At 50.8% G+C, this 19,402-nt stretch overlaps 1 protein-coding gene across 1 annotated transcript in view; it reads left to right on the plus strand.

Moving 5' to 3' along the window:
* The window catches only part of HID1 (HID1 domain containing), a gene marked incomplete at its 5' end in the record, with an annotated part of 22,623 nt that extends 4,488 nt beyond the window's left edge, over window positions 1-18,135 (plus strand). The window contains 17 exon segments of the mRNA XM_010159226.1: window positions 773-886; window positions 3,992-4,098; window positions 4,589-4,705; window positions 5,363-5,585; window positions 5,954-6,010; window positions 6,107-6,247; window positions 6,642-6,732; window positions 7,380-7,531; window positions 8,799-8,877; window positions 9,508-9,672; window positions 10,870-11,046; window positions 11,049-11,087; window positions 12,103-12,236; window positions 15,927-16,007; window positions 16,380-16,471; window positions 16,771-16,929; window positions 17,382-18,135. Coding sequence (XP_010157528.1) covers window positions 773-886; window positions 3,992-4,098; window positions 4,589-4,705; window positions 5,363-5,585; window positions 5,954-6,010; window positions 6,107-6,247; window positions 6,642-6,732; window positions 7,380-7,531; window positions 8,799-8,877; window positions 9,508-9,672; window positions 10,870-11,046; window positions 11,049-11,087; window positions 12,103-12,236; window positions 15,927-16,007; window positions 16,380-16,471; window positions 16,771-16,929; window positions 17,382-17,445 — 1,992 coding nt within the window.
* Window positions 18,136-19,402: the final 1,267 nt, after the last annotated feature.

Raw genomic sequence — 19,402 nt, forward strand, 5'->3', positions numbered from 1 at the left:
CCAGGCTTGTTATCTCTGTTAGCTGCCTGCTGTGATTTAAGAGCCGTGTGTCGTGTGCAGGCTGACAGAGGCCTGCTTGAGACAGATAAGCTCCTGCCATTCCCGTTCCCTGCCTTTCCCTCCAGCATCAGTGTGTGCTGGGGAAGGCCTCCCATCCAGGATGCTCTTTGACAGGCAGGATCTGGCAAGGTTTCCCCTGGCAACGGCTGCAGAGGAGTAACCATGCATGATGCGAGTGATTGCTTTGAGATGGAGATGGCAAAATCCCCTCTACTGTCGCGCTTGCTCTGCCATGGCAGGCTGAGGTGGCCCCTCGCTGAGCGTGGTGCATATGGCTTCTTCTGATTCTGTCACCTCCAGACTTTGAGAGGTTTTACACCTTATCACTGCTGGTTGGCTGCTTCTTATTGCTGTCTCAGCACACCATGCAAATCACCCTGCTTCATGACAGTAAACCCCTCTTTCTTTTATTTATTTCCTTTTATATTCAGTTAGTCAGACATCTCCATGTGGCAAGATCCAGTGCTACTCTTCTGTTGGCCTTTGTCTGTTCAGTTATTAAGGAGCTTGTTCCTATTTAGCCGTCACCCTCCAGGGAGGGATTCCTTTCCTCTGCTGGCTGGGTTTTGTGTTTCTCCTTCTTGTTCCTTTGTAAGTTCTTACACTCTCCAAGCACACACAGGGAGGTATCTTCTCTTACTGTGGCATACTGGTGTCACTGTGTGCTCTTTGCTAGCCCTAGGCTCACAATACTCCTGTTTCTTGCTTTTAGGGGGATGAAGACGATGAAAATGCCCGGCCGCTGGCAGAGTCGTTGCTCCTTGCTGTCGCAGATCTGCTCTTCTGTCCCGATTTCACTGTGCAGAGCCACCGGAGGAGCACGGTGGTAAGTTGAATCATGACGTAATCTGCACAGAGGTAGATGTGCTGCGTGGTGGGGTGTGCCCTGGAAAAACCCCAGCAGCTTCCTGCAGGCAGGACAATGCAGGGTCGCTGAAGTTGAGCCCACAGTGACTAATATTGATGAACATTTTGCCTTCTCTGTGTGGTGTTTGTGCCTTCTAAAACAGATGTTCTGAGACAGCTGAGTCTCAGCTGGAGTGGGTGGCTCTTAGCCTGCACTACAGCTCGCCCCTCAGGAAAAGGTGGTTTAGTTGGCAAACAACCGCCCTTCTGTTGTTGCCCTCAGAGCAGAGAGACCTTTAGCTCCTTGCTCCTTTCACTGGTGCTGTGGTGCAGGCTGGGGCAGGAAGCAGCGGTTTGCCTGGTCACAAGTGCTGTGATGTGGATGTGAGTAGATGGTCCCTGTTGTGTCTTTCCACCTCCTCTCCCTTATTGTATCCTTGCAGCAAAGACAAATGTCTTCTGATCTTTATGGTGACTGTCCTTCTGGGGAGTTCCTTGAAGCAGGCATCTCCTACCAGGTGTGCTAAGGCCAGATTCTGGTGCATCTCCTTCGCTCTCCCCACTGATGGCTCTGTGGTTTTTCTTGTAGGTCCAGTCCATAAACAAAAGTGGGCAGCCCTCCTTTTTGTTATAACTATGGAGACGGAACTGGGGCTGTTCATCCTGGAGAAAAGGAGGCTTAGGAGAACCTTACTGCTTTTTACAACTCCCTGAAAGGAGGGTGCAGAGAGGTGGGGGTCAGTCACTTCTCCCGAGCAATGAGTGAATAGGGCAAGAGGAAATGGCCTCAAGTTGCATAAGAGGAGGTTCAGATTGAATACTAGGAAAGATTTCTTTATGGAAAGGGCTGTCAGGCATCAGAACAGGCTGCCCAGGGAGGTGATGGAGTCACCATCCCTTAGAGGGATTTGAGATGTGTAGATGTGGTGCTCAGGGGCGTGGTTCAGTGGTGGGCTTTGTAGTATTGGGTTAATGGTTGCACTTGATGATCTTAATGATCTTTTCCAACCTAAACAATTCCATGATTCTATGAAGTAAATTAAAAACAAACATGGGTTAAAATCTGTCACCTGGGATGAAGGGGCGAGGCTGGATCAGACCCACATGGGTATGTGCTAAGAGTAAGTGGGATTGTGGCCGAAAAAGCTGGACCTGTCTTGTGCTGTCAGTTGGGATGGGGTTAACAGTTTTCCCTGGGAGAGCTCCCCCAGCTACATCTGTGTGTTCTCCATTGGCCAGCCTGGTTTTGCAGGGCTCTGGGCAAGTAGAACTAGACAATGAGATCATGAATGCTTTCTGTTCCTTGCTGTTAGCTGCCTGTCTGCTGCCTGCAGCCTCTGTAGTCTTTCCCTCGCTGTCTCCCCTCTCTGGATCTGGTATGACCTGCCTTCTGGGGTCTGACTGCGGGTTAGGAGCAGAGGGATGGGTACACCCACCTCACGCTCATGGCAGAGCAGCATATGGCCCCAGGGATATGGATTATGGTGGATAGTTGCTGAAGGAGAATTGAGTAAAGAGGAAGAGTAAGAGCTGGGAGGGAAAGGGCAGAGGATACCCCTGAGTTACTTACTCTTTTGCTGTTTGCCCTCCTATTGAAGTCAGCCCTGGAACTGTGGCTAGAAATCGAGGATCCCTCTGTCATGCACAGTGCCTGCATCTCTGTGTTTTATCAGTTGCTTGCAAAGGCTGAGGTTTTTGGAGACATCAGCACCTGCTTTTTTGGGCCTGGGAAACTGCTATCATGACGGCTAGTAGCCTGCTGTCTCCTCCTGGTGTTGCTGCTTGGTCGCACATGGTAGAAGCAGGTTTGTGGATGTAATTGCATTTCTTTCCATGAAGCCTGTGCCTGGCAGGAGATGTTCAAGATTTGGTTGTGGAGGGAGGTGTTGGGCAATCCAATCTCAGCAAGAGTTGTTCTGAGGAGCTTGATGAGAAACCTGACAGCAGGTGGGCTCTGGCCTATCTGTAAAAGTATAAGGCAGGCAGGACAAGCCCAGACTCTGTCAGCAGTAGCTGCTCTCAACATGCTGGTTTTGTGGGAGTTGTGGTTGGGGTGGGAAGTGCATCTTGGTTGCCCTCAGCTTGTCCTGAGATCAGTGCCTTTGTGAGAGGGAGGAAGGGTTATGGTTATGCAATGGGAACCCAGAGCAATTAGAAACAGTCCTCTGATCTGCTTTCTCCAAGTGCAGGGAGAAAAAAAGGCAGGCGGTAGAATTTGCTTAATTAAACCCCAGAAAAGAGACAGCCAAAGTGTGCCGAGTGCACTTGATGCAAATACTCGTCTGAGCCCTCGTTCCTGGTCATTCCTCAAAGGTTGGCTGGTGGTTTTCAATGGCCGCTTGTCTCTGTGAAGCTGCCCTGACCTGAGTGACCATGACGGAGAAGGGCAAAGTGCCGTGGTTCATCTCCTCAGGTTGCGAAGCAAGAGTTCGGGAGTCATGCCAGCAGCTCTCGAGGGGCTGGGAGGGTTCTGACTAGGAGAAATAATGTATTTGCAGTCATCTTCTTGCTTTACCCTCTGAACAGCAAGTCACAGTCGTAGCCGCTTGTGTTGTAAATGAGGATTAATTTGCTGCTTCTCCTGCCTTTGGGGTGCAGCATTGCGAGGCACCGTTACGTGGGTAAACTCAACGTGACGTGCTCTGAGACAGGGTGGAGGTGTGGAGCGAGACTGAACCCCTGTGTGGTGCTTTGATCTGCAAAGAAAAGCCCTGACCTGGGCTGTGTCTCAGGAGGTGCAGAGGAAAGCAGAGGAGGTGGTGATGCATCCAGTAATGAGAACAGAATGTATTTTGGATCCTTTGGCATTGAGTGACCCTTCCCAGTGGAGGTGGCTAGCGTTGCACCTTGGCATGCTGGAGGAAGGGCCTCACTCTGCGTGGTGCTAGTACCTGTTGACGATGAGAGGCCCTCTGTCAGGGGTGCTCCCTGGGTGGGACTGGTGTGTACAGCCTGAGTGCTGGGATGCTTCTCTGCTGGTGTCTTGGCTATTGTCAGAGAGAGGGGGCGAACGGCCTTGGATACCGGGAGTGCTGTCAATTCTTGCTCTTGCCTTCTGTGTTCTGATCTCTTATTTCTCCCACAGGACACAGCAGAAGATATCCACTCCATCGACAGCTGTGAGTACATCTGGGAGGCAGGAGTGGGCTTTGCTCATTCTCCACAGCCTAACTACATCCATGACTTGAATAGGTAAGAGGGTCTGCAAAGGCAGAATGGAAAGAAGCTGGGCTCAGGAGAGGGAGATCTGGGGGAGATGGGCTCATTGCCTCCTTGGGTGTCTGTAATTCCCAAGAGGCTTTCTTCTTGCTGCTTTCTAAGCTAACAGCACTGGCAGCACAGGGGAAACAAGAAAGAAAAGGAAAGAAAAAAACTCCAAAAGCCCCAGCAGACCTTTTGAATAACTTTTTGAGATGTGGTATGGGAGTGTGTCAGACATTGCTGCTTTGAGAATGCCTAGGAGCTCTGCACTGTGTTTCTTTCCATAAGGCAGCAGTTCTGCTGAGCTTTGTGCCTGTGGCCGCAGTGTTGCTTGTGACATGAAACAGGCTTAGCTCTCTGTGGGGAGGACTTTCTAGATGGGATTGAGCCTTCTTTACATGTTGTTGTGGTAAGTGGTTGTGTCTCCTGTGCCCAGTCCCTGCTCCTGAATGGCTCCAGGCCTCTCCTTCCCTTCTTTCAGAACAGAGCTGCTTAAGCTGCTGCTGACCTGCTTCTCTGAGGCCATGTACCTGCCTCCCTCCTCGGAGAGCAGCAACGCCAACCCCTGGGTGCAGTTCTTCTGCTCTACGGAGAACAGGTGAGGCTGAAGGGCAGCAAAACCAGAGGCCGAGCGTGGCCCTCACTGAGTTTGATGCGGGACTGATCCCTGTCCTGTGGGAGGTGTCAGGGTGTAGACCCTGTTCCCTGGGGGAGCTAGGGGCCTGACGGTGCAGTGGGTGGTTTGTGGTGTTGGCGGCGGGTGAATGCTGCCCTCTAGTGACATTGTCCCCTCTGGGACTTGCAGCTCCCCGGTGACAGTTGCTCGCCTGGGGGAGAGCACATCGAATGGTTGGGGTTGGAAGGGACCTTAAAGACCATCTAATTCCACCCCCCTGCAGTGGGCAGGGACACCTCCCACTGGAGTCCACAGTCCTGACTGAAGGCAGGCTCTTTTGTCTAGAGCTTTGGGGCCCTGTCCCCCTTTTCACACTGCTGCATGGGATTTCTCTGGGAGACCACACGGCCTTTGTCACCTCCCATTCCCTCCCAGCTGTATTCCAGCAGAGAAGCTGGGAGCTGGAGTGTCAGCTCTTGTCTCTAGGCTGCTCAGCCATGGGCCACTGTTGTAGGTTAGAGAAGACGCCAGTGTTTTGTCATGACCCCAAACTCTTGGGGAGAGAGATGACTGTCCCTCCCTAAGGCAGCACCTTTTGCTTCCTGCTTCTGCCTTCTGAGAATGTTTTCTCCTCCCCAGACATGCACTCCCACTCTTCACCTCACTCCTGAACATCGTCTGTGCCTACGACCCGGTGGGTTATGGGATTCCGTACAATCACCTGCTTTTCTCTGACTACCGTGAGCCCCTGGTAGAGGAGGCAGCCCAGGTGCTGATTGTCACGTTGGACTACGACAGCTCCACCAGTTCCAGTCCTACCGTGGATGGCACCACCACCGGCACGGCCATGGATGATGTGGATGTGAGTGACACTGGGGGCTGTATTTGCTGCTCTCTTGGGCTCCCTGTGGTCCTTCCACCAGCTTGCGGTGAATGTTGACCAGCACCACTCCTCTCCTTGCAGTTTGGCCCAGTCCTGCTTCTTTCCTGTAGGTCACTAAACAGCTGTATGTGACCAACCCACTAGGTCTTGGTCACTGACTTGAATCAGGAGCGTGTAAGTGAAAAACCCCTGACTTCACTGTTCCTTGAGGTGCTCTGTCTCCTAGCAATTAAAGCTGGATCATTCGGAGAGGAAAGCTGAAACGAGAGACATCAGCCCCCAGAGCCGGTGGTTACACTTTGACTTCCCAAGTAAACCTTGTTGTCACTCATTTTCTTTGAATGCAGCCTCCCGGACCAGACAATCTGTTTGTGAATTACCTCTCAAGAATACACCGGGAGGAGGTAACGTGCTCCTGTCCTGAGCTATTTCCTGTCTGATTTCATGCTGTTTGCATTAGCCCTGGGCCCACCGCAGTCTCTTTCCGGATCTGTCGGCAGGATTTCCAGTTCATCCTGAAGGGAGTGGCCCGCTTGTTATCAAACCCGCTGGTCCAGACCTACCTGCCAAACTCTGCCAAGAAGATCCAATTCCATCAGGAACTCCTCGTCCTCTTCTGGAAACTCTGTGACTTCAACAAGGTGTGGATGTGCTTCTCGCTGAGCCTTGCCCCACCTTGCCTGTTGTCCGGAGCCTGGTGCGGCGCTGGCTGGGCTGAGCTGGGTGAAGGGCTGTGGGCAAGTGTTTAGCAGTGGCTCTGTAGTACTCTGCTCAGCAGCACGACTCCCTGCTGCGTGGGCTGGGCAGGGTCTGAGCGAGGCTGCGCCTCCGGAAGGTCAGTGCTTGGGCAAATGCTGGAGCTGGTATTATAACAACTCTACCAATAACGCTGGAGTTGAAGAGCTGGTGCATACACCAGCCTCTCTAACATTTTTGGGAGACTAATTAGCTGGAGGCTACCTCTTCTGAGTCCTGTGGATGGTGCAGAAAACCAAATATGGTTGTGATTGTCTGAAATCTTCCCCTTTCTTCCAGAAATTCCTCTTCTTTGTGCTGAAGAGCAGCGATGTTCTGGACATCCTTGTCCCAATCTTATATTTTCTCAATGATGCCAGAGCAGACCAATGTAAGTTGGTTATTTTCAATATTTGGGATGATCGGTGCTTGACAATTGAGCTACAGTGTTTTTCAGATGCTTCCTCCCTACCACTTAGATGCAGCAGCATCTTGAGTGCATGTTCCTAGCCTTCTGCAGGCACGGAGTGGTTCAGTTAGCTGAGTTTTAATGCTTGTAACAGACTACAGGCATGACATGGTCCACACCACAGCAAAGGGATGGGAGATCCTTAGGATGTGTTAACTGGTTTTGAGTCCTTATGTTGAAAACTGTGTCCCTGATCCCATGAAGAGGGAGAAATGAGCAATCTCCTCTTGCCTTGAGTGTAAATCAGGCATAACTCCATCACTGCATAGTGAAAAGAAGTAGTCAGATCTTTCCTACTATGTTGATGGGTTTATATGAAGAACATAATGAAGGAGAGCATGATCTATCCAAGACTTAAGTTGTACTGGCCCCATAGATGTGCTTGGGAAAGACGCTGGTACTGGCAGTGGAGGGAGCTTTGTGTGGGATGTGTTAGGATGGTTTGATCCGTGCAGTTTTTCTTTCAGTCCCATAGTGTTTCTCTTCCCTCCTTACTGCCCTTCTGTCTTCAGGAGTCCACTGGCCTCACTGTGATGTGTGGCTGTTTTTGTGGTGTTTTTTTCCTGCAGCGCGTGTGGGCTTGATGCACATTGGGGTCTTTATCCTCCTGCTTCTCAGTGGGGAGCGTAACTTCGGGGTTCGACTGAACAAGCCGTATTCTGTACGAGTGCCTATGGACATCCCTGTCTTCACAGGGACACATGCAGATCTGCTCATCATAGTGAGTATAGTTCCAGCACTTTTCTGTGCCTCCTAACTCCTCTTTCATACCTCCACAAATAACTGTCCTCCTTCAACGTACTCGATTGCCTCCTAGATTGTCAGCCCACTGAGTAGCTAGGAAGTTTGTGGGGTGCATCCAGCACTGGCAGGATCTTTGCACACTGTTAACCTGAGGTGATGTGTCTGGCAGGGTGCATATGCATGAGATGCAATTCCAGCCGCATGAGCTGATCCCAAAGAACGGGATCCTGGATGGTGCTGGACTGGTGTCTAAAGGACTCTGGGACTGGCATGAGTGGGATGGGTGCGTGGTCTCTACCAGACTTGCTGGCAGGTCGGAAAGGCAGGAGATGTGACTGCGTTGCTGGCTCTGTCCCAGGCAACCAGCGTTGTGTGTTCATCTGTCAGAATGGGAACAACAGTGATACCGAGCTCAACCCTCCAGGTCTGGGTTGCTGCAGGGTTTCGTTCATCTTTCAGTCTGTATTGCTGCGGGCCACAGTGCTGCCTACAAACAGCGGCGTGTTCTGCGGTACCAGCCGCCGGTGGTACCCTTCTGCCACGTCGGTGCTCGTTTGCCAGAGAAGAATCTCTCAGCAACTTCCGGTAAACCTCCAAAAGGAGATTCCTGTTAAGAGGATTAGGAAGAAACGTGCCCGCCAGGACTTCTTGATGCCATGTGTTTTGCTATTACATTCCATTAATCTTGGATCACCTCTGTATTTCATTATGCTGCAGGTCTTCTCCTACAGGCATTCCAGCTAGAGTGTGGCCAGGACTAGGAGTGTTGAATCTTTCCATGCCTGAGGGTATAGTTAAGAAAAATTGTACAAACATTTGAGTTGGAAGTTTGCACTAAAATCAAATGTGTAATGATTAGTTCTGTGGCATTTCAAGCAGCTATCACTAGGGTTCAGAGTCAAAATCCATTGGAGGCAAAGATGTTTCTTACTTCCTGGTGGTTTATTTTTTGTATCGGGCTGCCTGTGCGTTTTGGAACAGCTTACAGTCAGTTTCTGTTTGCAGTGTGGTAGAGCCCTAATCATGTCTCCAAAGGGTTCCTAGTAAATGAAAGCTTATACTCCTGGAGAGCAGGTCTGCAGTGAGAGCAGCCTTCACCACCTGTGTAATTGTGGAGTGTGCCGGGCCCTGCCTAGGAAGGAATGGTGTCACGAAGCGATTAGTGTGGGGGTGGCACTGGTTTTGGTTGAGAGGGTGCTTTCAGTTAGGTAGTACCTTGCTCAAGAACTCCTCCTTTACCGTAGGTCTTTCACAAGATCATAACCAGTGGGCATCAGCGCCTGCAGCCTCTCTTTGACTGCCTGCTCACCATCGTTGTGAACGGTAAGCACTGTGTGAAACCACAGCTCACCAAGGGGACAGCTCTGGCTGCTCTCGCTCCCCTGTCCCTGTGCTCCTACCTCTGCCCCTTAACACTGACCAGTGTCCATGACTGCCACTGGAAACCGATCCTTTCTGCTCCGTGCTGGCGGTGCCTGCTGCAGGGTTAGTGCCTGGGCTCGGTCAGGCGGGGCAGAGCGGGACAGAGTCCCTGGAACCCTCCTGAGGTGGCAGGAGGGCATTTGCCAGCAGGCCTGGTGAGGGTGGCTGGCAGTGCTGTCTCTCTGCAGCAGGGAGTGCCACCTCCCCGTGCTGGCAGTGGCTTCCCTTGGGCTCAGCGAGTGTCCAGGTGGCTCCAGTTGTGTAAGCTCCTCGGGAGGCGTGCCAGAGGTGATGTCACTAGTGTAAAACAAGACCTTCTACAAGCAGAAATGCCTGCTTTTACTAGGCAGTATCTCTGTTTAACTTGGTTTATTTATGGAAATGTGTCTGTGTCTGTTGGGCTCAGCTATTCCGTGACACTTTCCCAGAGTGCAGGGTGGGAAGGTGGTAAGAGCAACAGTTCTAGAACATTTTAATCACAGAAATACATCTTGGTTCCTTCTCCAGTTTTCATTTGTTTGCCTTCCACAGTGTCTCCGTACCTGAAATCTCTCTCCATGGTGGCTGCTAACAAGTTACTGCATCTCCTGGAAGCTTTTTCCACCACCTGGTTCCTGTTCTCTGCTGTCCAGAACCACCATCTCGTTTTCTTCTTGCTGGAAGTTTTCAACAACATTATTCAGTACCAGTTTGATGGTGAGAGCCTGACTGCGGTATTCCGTGGGTTTGCCTTAGTGCAGTGCAAGAGAACATGAGGTGGAAGTTCAGAGAAAGTTCAGACAGGTGAGGGAAGGGGAGAAGTGTAGAAACCAGCTGCATGGAGACTTACCGAGGATTGAGAAGTGGGGTTAGTAGGTAATCGGTGTCAGGTCCTGACCCAGACAGGGTGGGTTAGAACAAAATGAGATGGCAGCTAATTATCAGCATAACCTCAGCCTCTTGCAGGCCTGAAGATGAGCTGGGTAGTGTGGAAGAAGGGAAAGTGAGTGTGTAACGCTTAAGGTGTGACTGGCTGGATGCTGCTGTGAAACCGCTCGCGTTGCTCGGCAGTGCAGGTGACGGGACAAACCAACTTCCCTCCTCTTAAGCATTTAAAAGTGCCTCTCCAGTCTGCTCTGACAGGTCACTGGAGCTGAAGGCCAAACAGCCTCATCAGAACAAAGTTCTAGCAATTGCTGCCTTTCCCAGAAATGCCATTTCCTTTCCCTCTTAAAAGCATAATACCTTTTTACCTTAAGGAAATAATAGAGCAAGGGCGCATAGTACGTTGGAGCTCTTCTTTCTCCCTGCTCAAAAGTTGATGTTTTGCTTTGAAACTGCAAATCAAGAATGACCATTCTGCTTCCCTAATAGAAATCTAGCAAGTGGGAGTTGCCAGATCCTGAAACAGCCTTTGTGGCTCTAATTCGTGTTTTATTTTAGGGGATTGTTTCATTCTGTTCTGTGCCTCCTTGCAGACAGTAAGAATTCTGACCTTTTGCCTTTCCTATTTCAAACCTGTTTCTCCTCAAATGTTTGTTTTGTGAGCTCTTTTGAAGATGGAGAAAGGTTAAATCTTGGCTAACAAACTTTTCCTCCGAAATAGGTGTTAGTATGTGGCATAAACTATCCTTGTTCTTCTCAGTTGTTTGAACGTCAGCCTCTAAGCAATTTCTTGTCAGCCTTCCAGCTTGGGAAGGATTTTACTGAATTTCCTGTACTGCTTTGTAATGGGTAAGAGGATACTGAGCTCGTCTCTTTCTTCCTTGTGCTATCCCCTTTGTGGGTGGAAGTGTGGTTCTCTGTGCCTGCAGGGTCTCCACGGTCGTGCCTCGTGTACCCACTGAGCTGTACCGTACTGGCAGAGCTCTCTGTCTTCCTCCTCTGCTCATTTTGTTGCTGTGTGATTCCCAGGGAACTCAAATTTGGTCTATGCTGTTATCCGCAAGCGGAATGTATTTCACCAGCTGGCCAACTTACCGACGGACTCGCAGTCCATCCAGAAAGGTCTGCAGCGCAAGAAGAGAACTCCTGAGCCTATTTCTCGCACCAATTCCCAGGATGGGGTCTCCATGGAAGGCTCGCGTCCTGCTGACCAGGGACGCTGAAGACAAGTTTGGTGGCTACTCCAGGTGAGCTTTACTTTACCTTTGTAACAGGAGAGAGGTTTGTTTTTTCTGAGATACGGTGTGGACTCACCCTTTCACTGGGCGTGGGAGAGATTAAGAGTTTACATCTGTGAATAACTTACTGCCTCTCAGTTCCAGATCAGTTTGCCTAAGCTGATCACAAACAAGTCAAAGTAAACTACCTTGAGTTTCTCTCCTCTTAGTCTTAGTGTCCATGTGTCTATTTGTCCTAATCTTGACCTTTTGCCTCAGTTTAACTGTATCTCTGTGAACCTGTGTTCCTCTTTACAACAGGGAGGCAAATGAACTCCTTTGGGATGGTGAGATCGTGACTAGATCTTGCTTCTCCCGGGGGAAATAGTGTGTTTCAGATGCCAGCAGATGCACAGGGTGTCTGTGCGTTTTAGGGTAGAGAAGAACTCCCTGCTTTTAAGTGTATTTGCTCTTGTGAGGCCCCCACCTGCAGTTCTGCATCCAGCTCTGGAGCCCCCAACACCAGAAGGATATCGACTGGTGGTAGCGAGTCCAGAGGAGGCCACAGAGAGGCTCCGAGGGCTGGAGCCCCTCTGCCATGGGGACAGGCTGAGAGTTGGGGTGTTCAGCCTGGAGAAGAGAAGGCTCTGGGGAGACCTTATAGCACCTTCCAGTGCCTGGGGGGGCTACAAGGAAGCTGGGGGGGACTTTTTACAAGGGCTTGTAGTGACAGGACAAGGGGGAACGGGTTTAAATTGAAAGTGGGGAGGTTTAGATTGGATATCAGGAAGGAATTCTTCCTGGAGAGGGTGGTGAGGCACTGGGACAGGTTGCCCAGAGAAGCTGTGGATGCCCCATCCCTGGAAGTGTCCAAGACCAGGCTGGATGAGGCTTGGAGCAACCTGGTCTAGTGGAAGGTGTCCATGCCCATGGCAGGCAGGGTGGGATTGAAGATGATATTTAAGGTCCCTTTCAACCCAAACCGTTCTAAGATTCTGTGATTTAATTCACTTGCGTTTCTGATCTGTTTCTCTTTTGAACACAGGGATTGACAAGCTCACAGAGAAGTCGCAGGTATCAGAGGATGGGACCATGCGTTCGCTGGAGCCCGACTCTTCTCAGACTCCACCAGAGGGTAACCTGTCCTCAGCTGCGAGCGACGGGGAGCCCTGGAGCGGGGTAAGGCCGGACTCTGCTCTGTAGGGAAGGTCTGGGGTGCGAAATGAGCAAAATGGGGGACTTAGAAGGAGGGATCTGGTTGGCCGACTGTAGAAAGGCATCATATTAGAGGCGGTACAGACACACGGGCTGTGCTGGAAAACAGGGTGCTTCAGAAGTACTGTTGCATCATCTTGGGTGTTTCATGTTTGTGCTAGTGATACAAGAGGTAGGACACTAGAGGAGTGAGCTTTCTCCACCTTGGAAACTACTGATAGAGAAGCAAGTGCGTAATTGCAAAGGGATGTATTCCTCATCCGGAGGCTTCTGACTGCTGCTTCTTTTTCCTCTCCCTCCTTTCTGGGATAGAGAAGTCTACCAGAATCTTCTGGCTAGCTGGTGTTGTGAAAAATGTGTTCCCATGAGGGCTTGGCTGAGATGCTGCCCTCGGAGTGGCGGCTGCTTGGCCACATTGATGGGACCGAAGCTTTGCGGTCTGTGAACCAAGGCTGCACTGGCGTCCTGGCTCTGCTGACAATGTCAGCCTTCTGGCATTTACTAGTTTTCCCCATCAAGAGCTATGAAACAGCTATTTTCCAAGTTCAGTGGAGCGGTAGTCTTCTGTTATTCTCCGTTAACTCCTCAGTCCATGTCCTTTCCTGTCCAGTGTAAAACCCACCAGGCTGCCTTGTAGGAAGTGTATGACGTGGGCTGTCCTGCCCGTCCTCTTCTCCTCCAGCAAGGCCACATTTATACGCTTAGCACTGCCTCCCGCTCTGCCTGAGCGGTCACTGTCCCCTGAGCCATTCCATTTGCAGTGAGAACACTGCATCCATTTGCACAGGGAGGCATGGCTGCCCTCTGGGGAAAGGTATAACTTTCCCAGCTATTCCTCTCTTAGTTTTCTCTGGAATGGCCAAACTGACACACCAGCTCTCACCAGGTGTGGGGCAAACTGGGCAGGAAGTGATGAGTTAGGTTGGTGTCGTGGTTTACCCCCAGCCGGCAACCAAACACCACACAGCCGCTCACTCACCTCCCTCTTCCCAGAAGGGAGGAGAATCAGAGGAAAAGACAAGGAAACTCATGAGCTGAGATAAGAACAATTTAATAATTGAAAATAAATGAAATAAAATAATCATAGAATCACTAGGTTGGAAAAGACCTTAGAGATCATTCAGTCCAACCGTATAATGATACTAGTAATACTAAAAAATACTAATAATACTAGTATTACTACTAATAATAGGTAATGAAAATAATGGAAAACAGAACAAATGATATGACTGCTCACCACCCGCCAGCTGACACCCAGCCAGTCCCTGAGTAGTGAGAGCCAGGCCAAGCCTGAGAAGGGCCCCTGGCCCACTCACCCACCTTGTATACCAAGCGTGACGCCACTTTGGGTCAGCTGTCCTGGCTGTCTCCTCTCCCAGCCTCTTGTAGAGAAGGAGCTGGGAACACGTGCAGTATCAGAAGCTGGAAAAGTCCCTGAATTGATACAAACATTGCTTAGCAACAACTAAAGACATTAGTGTTATCAATATTATTCTCGGCACAACTGAAACACGGCCTCGTAGTAGCTACTGTGAAGATTAACTCTATCCCAACTAAGACCAGCACAGATGGGATGGTGCATTTCCTCACGGGCTGCTATGGACTGCGGTGGTATTACAAAAATCTCTTGGTCTGTTTTCCTCTTGACGCAATTTTGACTGAGACGGTGCTGCAGGATCGCTGTGCAAACGAGGATGTTTGCAAAGGCATCGCAGTCTAGCGGAGCAGGCTGAAGACTCCTAGATCTACCCTTACATCCCGATCCTCTCCGTTTGTTTTCCTTGCCTGTGGTCTGCACGTGGGCCTTCGGTCTCAGACCCATCAGCTGCCCCACCTGGCTCCAGCAATGCTATCTGCGTGTCTGAATGGTTGTGGGGTGGGGGCTGAAAAGCAGACAGGAGGCGAAAGGCAGTAAAGCACTGGGTGTGGGATATGCTGTGGGAGGAATCATCACTGCTGTCGCATGGCGCTTCGGCCAGCACACACCCCGCCAGAGACTGGGGTGTTTCAGACTGTCTGAACGGTGTCTGGTTCCAACCTACTGAGTTAAGATAAATTAATAAGAGATCCTGGAGAAGTTTTAGGATACCCACCCTTATGACTGATTTAATTTCCTTCCTTTATCTGTTGTAATGTTTTCCTTTTATCAGTCATAACCATTTCAAAAGTGTCTCGTGAAACGTTCAACAGCCTTCGTATTTCAGTGTAATTCCATCTTACCTCTCCTGAATGTGTCAGCTGGCTGCCAGTGTGTGGATGGCAGCTGTGAGGGGACAGAGGGCTGTGGGAGTGTGGGGAGGAAAGAGGAAGAAAGGGGTCATCTGAAGGAAACTCGTGGTTTTTTTATGTCTTTATGAATTTCATTTTTAGAAGCTTGATGAGGACATGGCACTGAAGCTGAACAGGCTGAGCCGTAAGGTTGTAGCTGCCAACACTGCCAAACCATATTGCTGTTTAGGCTTTGAATAAACTGGAATGAACAGAATTCCCAACTATCCCAGGACCAGTTTTACTTATCCTTCCTGCCCTTCCCCGGTACCAGGTGAAGGCCCACGGTCAGCAGGATGTCTTAAGCCCACTGTTAATTGCCATTAGGTGAGGTCTTTGCTGAGAACTCGCAGAAGAAAGGTTTTCTTCTCGCAGCAGCCCATGAAAAGTGATCGTGGGTCACTACATTTGTGTCCAGCAGCTGGTCTGAGCTCTTCCCCAGTTGGAAAGGGTCTGGCACAGCGCGCTCGGCTTCCAGTGGATTGCAGTGCGGCTCTGCCCCAAGCCTGCCCTTCGGGTTGCGAAGGTGACGTGAATGAGCCCATGCCTGGGGAGGTGCAGGATGGCTCCTGGAAGGAGGTGCTGCTCCCGTTTGTTTGGTAGAAAAGTCAGCTCTAGGATGTCGTAAGGAATGGTCAGAAAAGCCTCTCCGTTTTTACGTTGTGCAGAGATCGATAGTGATTCTAAAGGGTTGTTTTCTTCTTTCCCACCATGGATGTTTGGAGCTTTCCTTTGCAGACCTGGAAAGCCCGGGGTGATAGTAATATCTTCGGCATAAGGGAAATCACAGCAGAGTGATGGTGAGAAGAATACTAAAAGAGAATAGGGTGATGGGCTTTTGACCAGGGCTTTCCAAAAAGCAACTAGTGATGGTGTTCATGTCTGGGGGTGTGAGTGTATCGCTCCTTAAAGGGCAGGGGTTGTTAGGTAGGAGTTGCTGACAGCCCACCCTTGGAAAAACGCCTTTAAGATGTTCCAGGATGGGCACCAGAAATCCCAGAGGTACTCGGTACGCAGAGGTCTGAAGAGCTGTGGCCTTTGGCTGTTGAATCTCTGTGCTAGAAGAAAGAATCATGCCTGAACAGTCTTCTGTCAGTCCCACTTTAACTCTCCCACTGTGGGTTGTTCCAGCAGGGTGTCAGCAGTGGTGACTGGAATTGTGACCTTGCACCAGGGTGCTCCAGCTTAACGCCATCAAATATTGCCACTCACTGGGTGAAAGCATATGGTTTCAGTGAGTGAGGGTCTGTGCGTCTGAGCTGTTCTAGGAACAGGCTGAGATGCTGTTTCCAGCAGTACTCTGGAACAGTTTGGGGGGAGAAGTCAGCAGAAAATGGGTTGTCTTTCTCGCTCTTGAGTGATTGGCTTTTTGTTTTGTTTTGATAGGAGCTGTCACATCCCCGACGGGATCGAAGGCGTCTCTCTAGTGCGTCCTCCAGTGGACAGTGGACCCCAACTCCTGACTGGGTAAGGGAATCTGGGCAGAGGAAGTAAATAACGAGGAAAAGAGTTGTGGCAGAAAGGCCTTCCTCCCTCCCCACACCAAAGCAGAGACTCCTCCCGAGCAGGATTTTCCCATGGGGAAATGTCTTTGACTTGTGGTCAAAGCTACAGAAGTTTACTACCCTCTGCAAAGAAGTATTTTGGGTTTAGCCGTTGTAAACCAACGCCCTGCTAGTTTCATTGAGTGGCTCGTAGTTCTAGTGCTCCGGGATTTATTGTATTGCTGTTGTGCACTCACTTCATCCACCGCCTTTGTGGGTTTTGTAAACCTCATTTGTTGTAGAAAAACCTAGGAATGCAGCGCACTGATGTCCCTGTGGGATTTCCTACTTGCAGGTGATGTCTTGGAAGTCCAAGCTTCCCCTGCAGACAATCATGCGGCTTTTGCAGGTGCTGGTCCCTCAGGTGGAGAAGATCTGCATTGACAAGTGAGTACAGTCTGGAGGGAAGGGGCTGTGCAGTGTGTGAAGTTGGCAGAGTTTCAATGTGGAGGGGCCTCCAGGAGAAACCTGGTAAAGTACAGTTGAAACCATCATGGTCTCAGACTATTTTGCTGGCCAAACTACTTGTTTGCCTGATCCCTTCTTAACATTTCTTTTTCAGTGGAGGGAGTGTTGTGTTCTTGGTGGCCACAGTCGCTGGCTCTGAGTCTGTTTACACTGATCCTTTGTGCTGCAGCTGTTTTGGAGGCGTTTATGGGACGTGTTCCCTATTTGTCTCTTTGCAGGGGTCTCACGGATGAGTCGGAGATCCTCAAGTTCCTGCAGCATGGCACACTGGTGGGGCTGCTACCTGTCCCTCACCCCATCCTCATTCGCAAGTACCAGGCGAACTCGGGTACTGCCATGTGGTTCCGGACCTACATGTGGGGTGTTATTTATTTGAGGTAAACCAGCTGGGTGCAGTCTAGCTTGGTCTTTTCCAAACTTTTGGGAGGCCTGTAGAGAGAATTGCATGCACTTGTCCAGCTCTGGATTGTCTTGTGTTTACAGGATAGAAAGATGCTCTTCCCTTGGAAGAGATGAGGGTGAATCAGCTGCTCCAAAACTTTGAGCAGGAGATGTGGAGTTGTTCTGGGAGTACTGCTTGCTCAGGAACTGGCAGCTTTTCTGTTCCCTGCTGCTGTGTACAGGGGATGGCACAGACATTTCATGCAGAGCTCTGGCTTTGGGAGATGTTGTAGATACGTCATCCTTTTAACGCCCATTGTCTCTCAACTAGTGGTTTCCTCTTTTGCAAAGTTGTAGGCCTTCTGTGAAGGCAGCTCCTGTGATCTTGGCTGTGAAGGCCGTGTACCAGGCCCCAGAGAGTGAAGTGGATCATGTCTTTCTCTCGCAGGAATGTGGATCCCCCGATCTGGTATGACACCGACGTGAAGCTGTTTGAAATTCAGCGGGTCTAGGAGAGCACTTACCTCTGCCAAGAGAAACACACTGGATCTAAGGACTGCTGTGTGCTGCTTCGTCACAGCCATTCCTGCATTTCACATCCAGCTGAGACCAAAAGGACAATCACTTCATTTACCTCCCTGTCATTTAAAGCTTTAATTGGGACCTGCTTGGACATCCCTCCCCCCAGCTCACTTCTCTCCCCTCACCACAAACCTTGAGCGAAAGATGTCTAAGGGATTGTCCATTGTTGTGGTTGCACTAGAAATCAGACCGTTTTTAGCTCTTCTGTTACTCCCTTGCTCCTGGCTCTGGTTTGGAAACCGCTCTGACCCTGTCCTTGCCCTGGTCAGAGGCAGCGTTTCATGGCAAAAGGCTAGCTGTAAATTGGGTGCCAGGGAGAAGCTGCTATTCCTGCAGGAGATGGGGTTTGGGAACTGCGGTTACTCTCATGTGACTCCATAAAGTTTCCGGGACAACCCTTCTGGCTGCAGGTGTCTCCCTGGTGTCTCAGTTGCGTATTGGTAGGGAAGTCTTTCCCATCCAAATGGAAGGAGAAATGGCTGAAGGAAACCTTTGCATCTCGGTTCTGAATCTCTCTGCTCCTTTCCTGGAACGCTGCTTAAGAAGTTTCGCAGCAGCCGGTGCTTCGGTGTGGCGTGAGAAGTTTTTCCTTGGCTCCCAGGCTCAGCAGCTTGTCCTTCACGGTGGGCTGTTGCCATGGGGGGTGTGTCCCTTCGGAAAACCCTGCTTTTAATCCGTGTGAGCACGCAGGGAGGAAGGGACTGGCTCGGAGAGAGAGGAGAGGTGTGGCTGTTGGACTCTTAGCTTTCTGCTGACCGAAGGGACGGTGTCAGCTGGGTTTGGAAGGAACCGTCTCCCTCCGTCTTCGCCTGGCAGGCTGCTGCAGCGCGGGGAGCGGAAGGGTCTTTTGCACACTGCTAAGGCGGGGGGTTGAAGGAGGCACTCAGGGAAGCTGTAGGAGGAGTTTTGGAAGTTGTAGGAGGAAAAGCATCTCCATGTCGCTGGGGAGGGGAGAGCGCTGAGGTGAAGTTCAGTCCTTTGGAGCATCTGGCTAGTGACCAAGTTACCAGATCTTGAATGTGTTGGGGCCGAAGTGTGGCGAGCCGGGACAAAGCGCTGGCGGGAGACCCGCTGCTGCTGGCGTGGGGTTGCGCACTGGTGGGTGCACTGGTGGGTGGAGACAGATTTTACGTTCTGCTGGGAGGGGCCGTTGTCTTAGCCCTGCGTGGGCTTTATACAAGGGAACGTGAGGGGTCCCGTCATGAGCTGAGACCTTTCCCTCTCCACCACAGCTTAGTCCTTGGTGCTCTGGTACTCGGGAGGGTCGCTGGCCGTGAGCTGTTTGCCGCAGTTTAGGACCGGTGAGGTCTCTCTGTGGAAACTGGTCTCACGTGTTTAAGGGGACAGGTATGGCACGTGCCTGTGTGCCTTGTAACCCTTCCCGAAGCTTTGAAGCCAGAGTGGTGGCAACACGACCATCCTCTCCTAGGGAGAGCGCTGCTCCAGCGTGCTGCTGGATCCTGCTGGCTTGTCGTCAGGTGGTTTCCTCCTCTGGGCACTGAAAGGGGACCAGAGTCCCAGGCCAGTTGAAAGCTGAAACAAAGCCTGAGTGGTTTTCTGAAGGATAAGAAATATGTGAGGTAGAGAGAGGTTTATTCTGCCACCCATCCCCATCTCCAACCTCCTTGGCTGTCTAGCACTACTCCCACCCTGACCCTCTCTCTGTTCTGATGCCGACAGAGACAGTCTGTGTTTTACTTGGAATCTCTCTCGTGTATAAGAATGTGATTTGGTGGGGCGGCCTCTGGTGTGGCACTTGCACCTCACAGCTGGAACGGGGCATCCTCTGTCCCACGCTTGCCTCTTCCCTCCCATGGATCTGCTGGTTCTCATGATCTCTTCCATCCTCTCTTTTCTGCTTTGTTTCTTTGTGAGTTCCTCTGAAAA

This window comes from Eurypyga helias, unplaced genomic scaffold, assembly GCF_000690775.1.
Source record: "Eurypyga helias isolate BGI_N326 unplaced genomic scaffold, ASM69077v1 scaffold9579, whole genome shotgun sequence".
NCBI lineage: Eukaryota > Metazoa > Chordata > Aves > Eurypygiformes > Eurypygidae > Eurypyga > Eurypyga helias.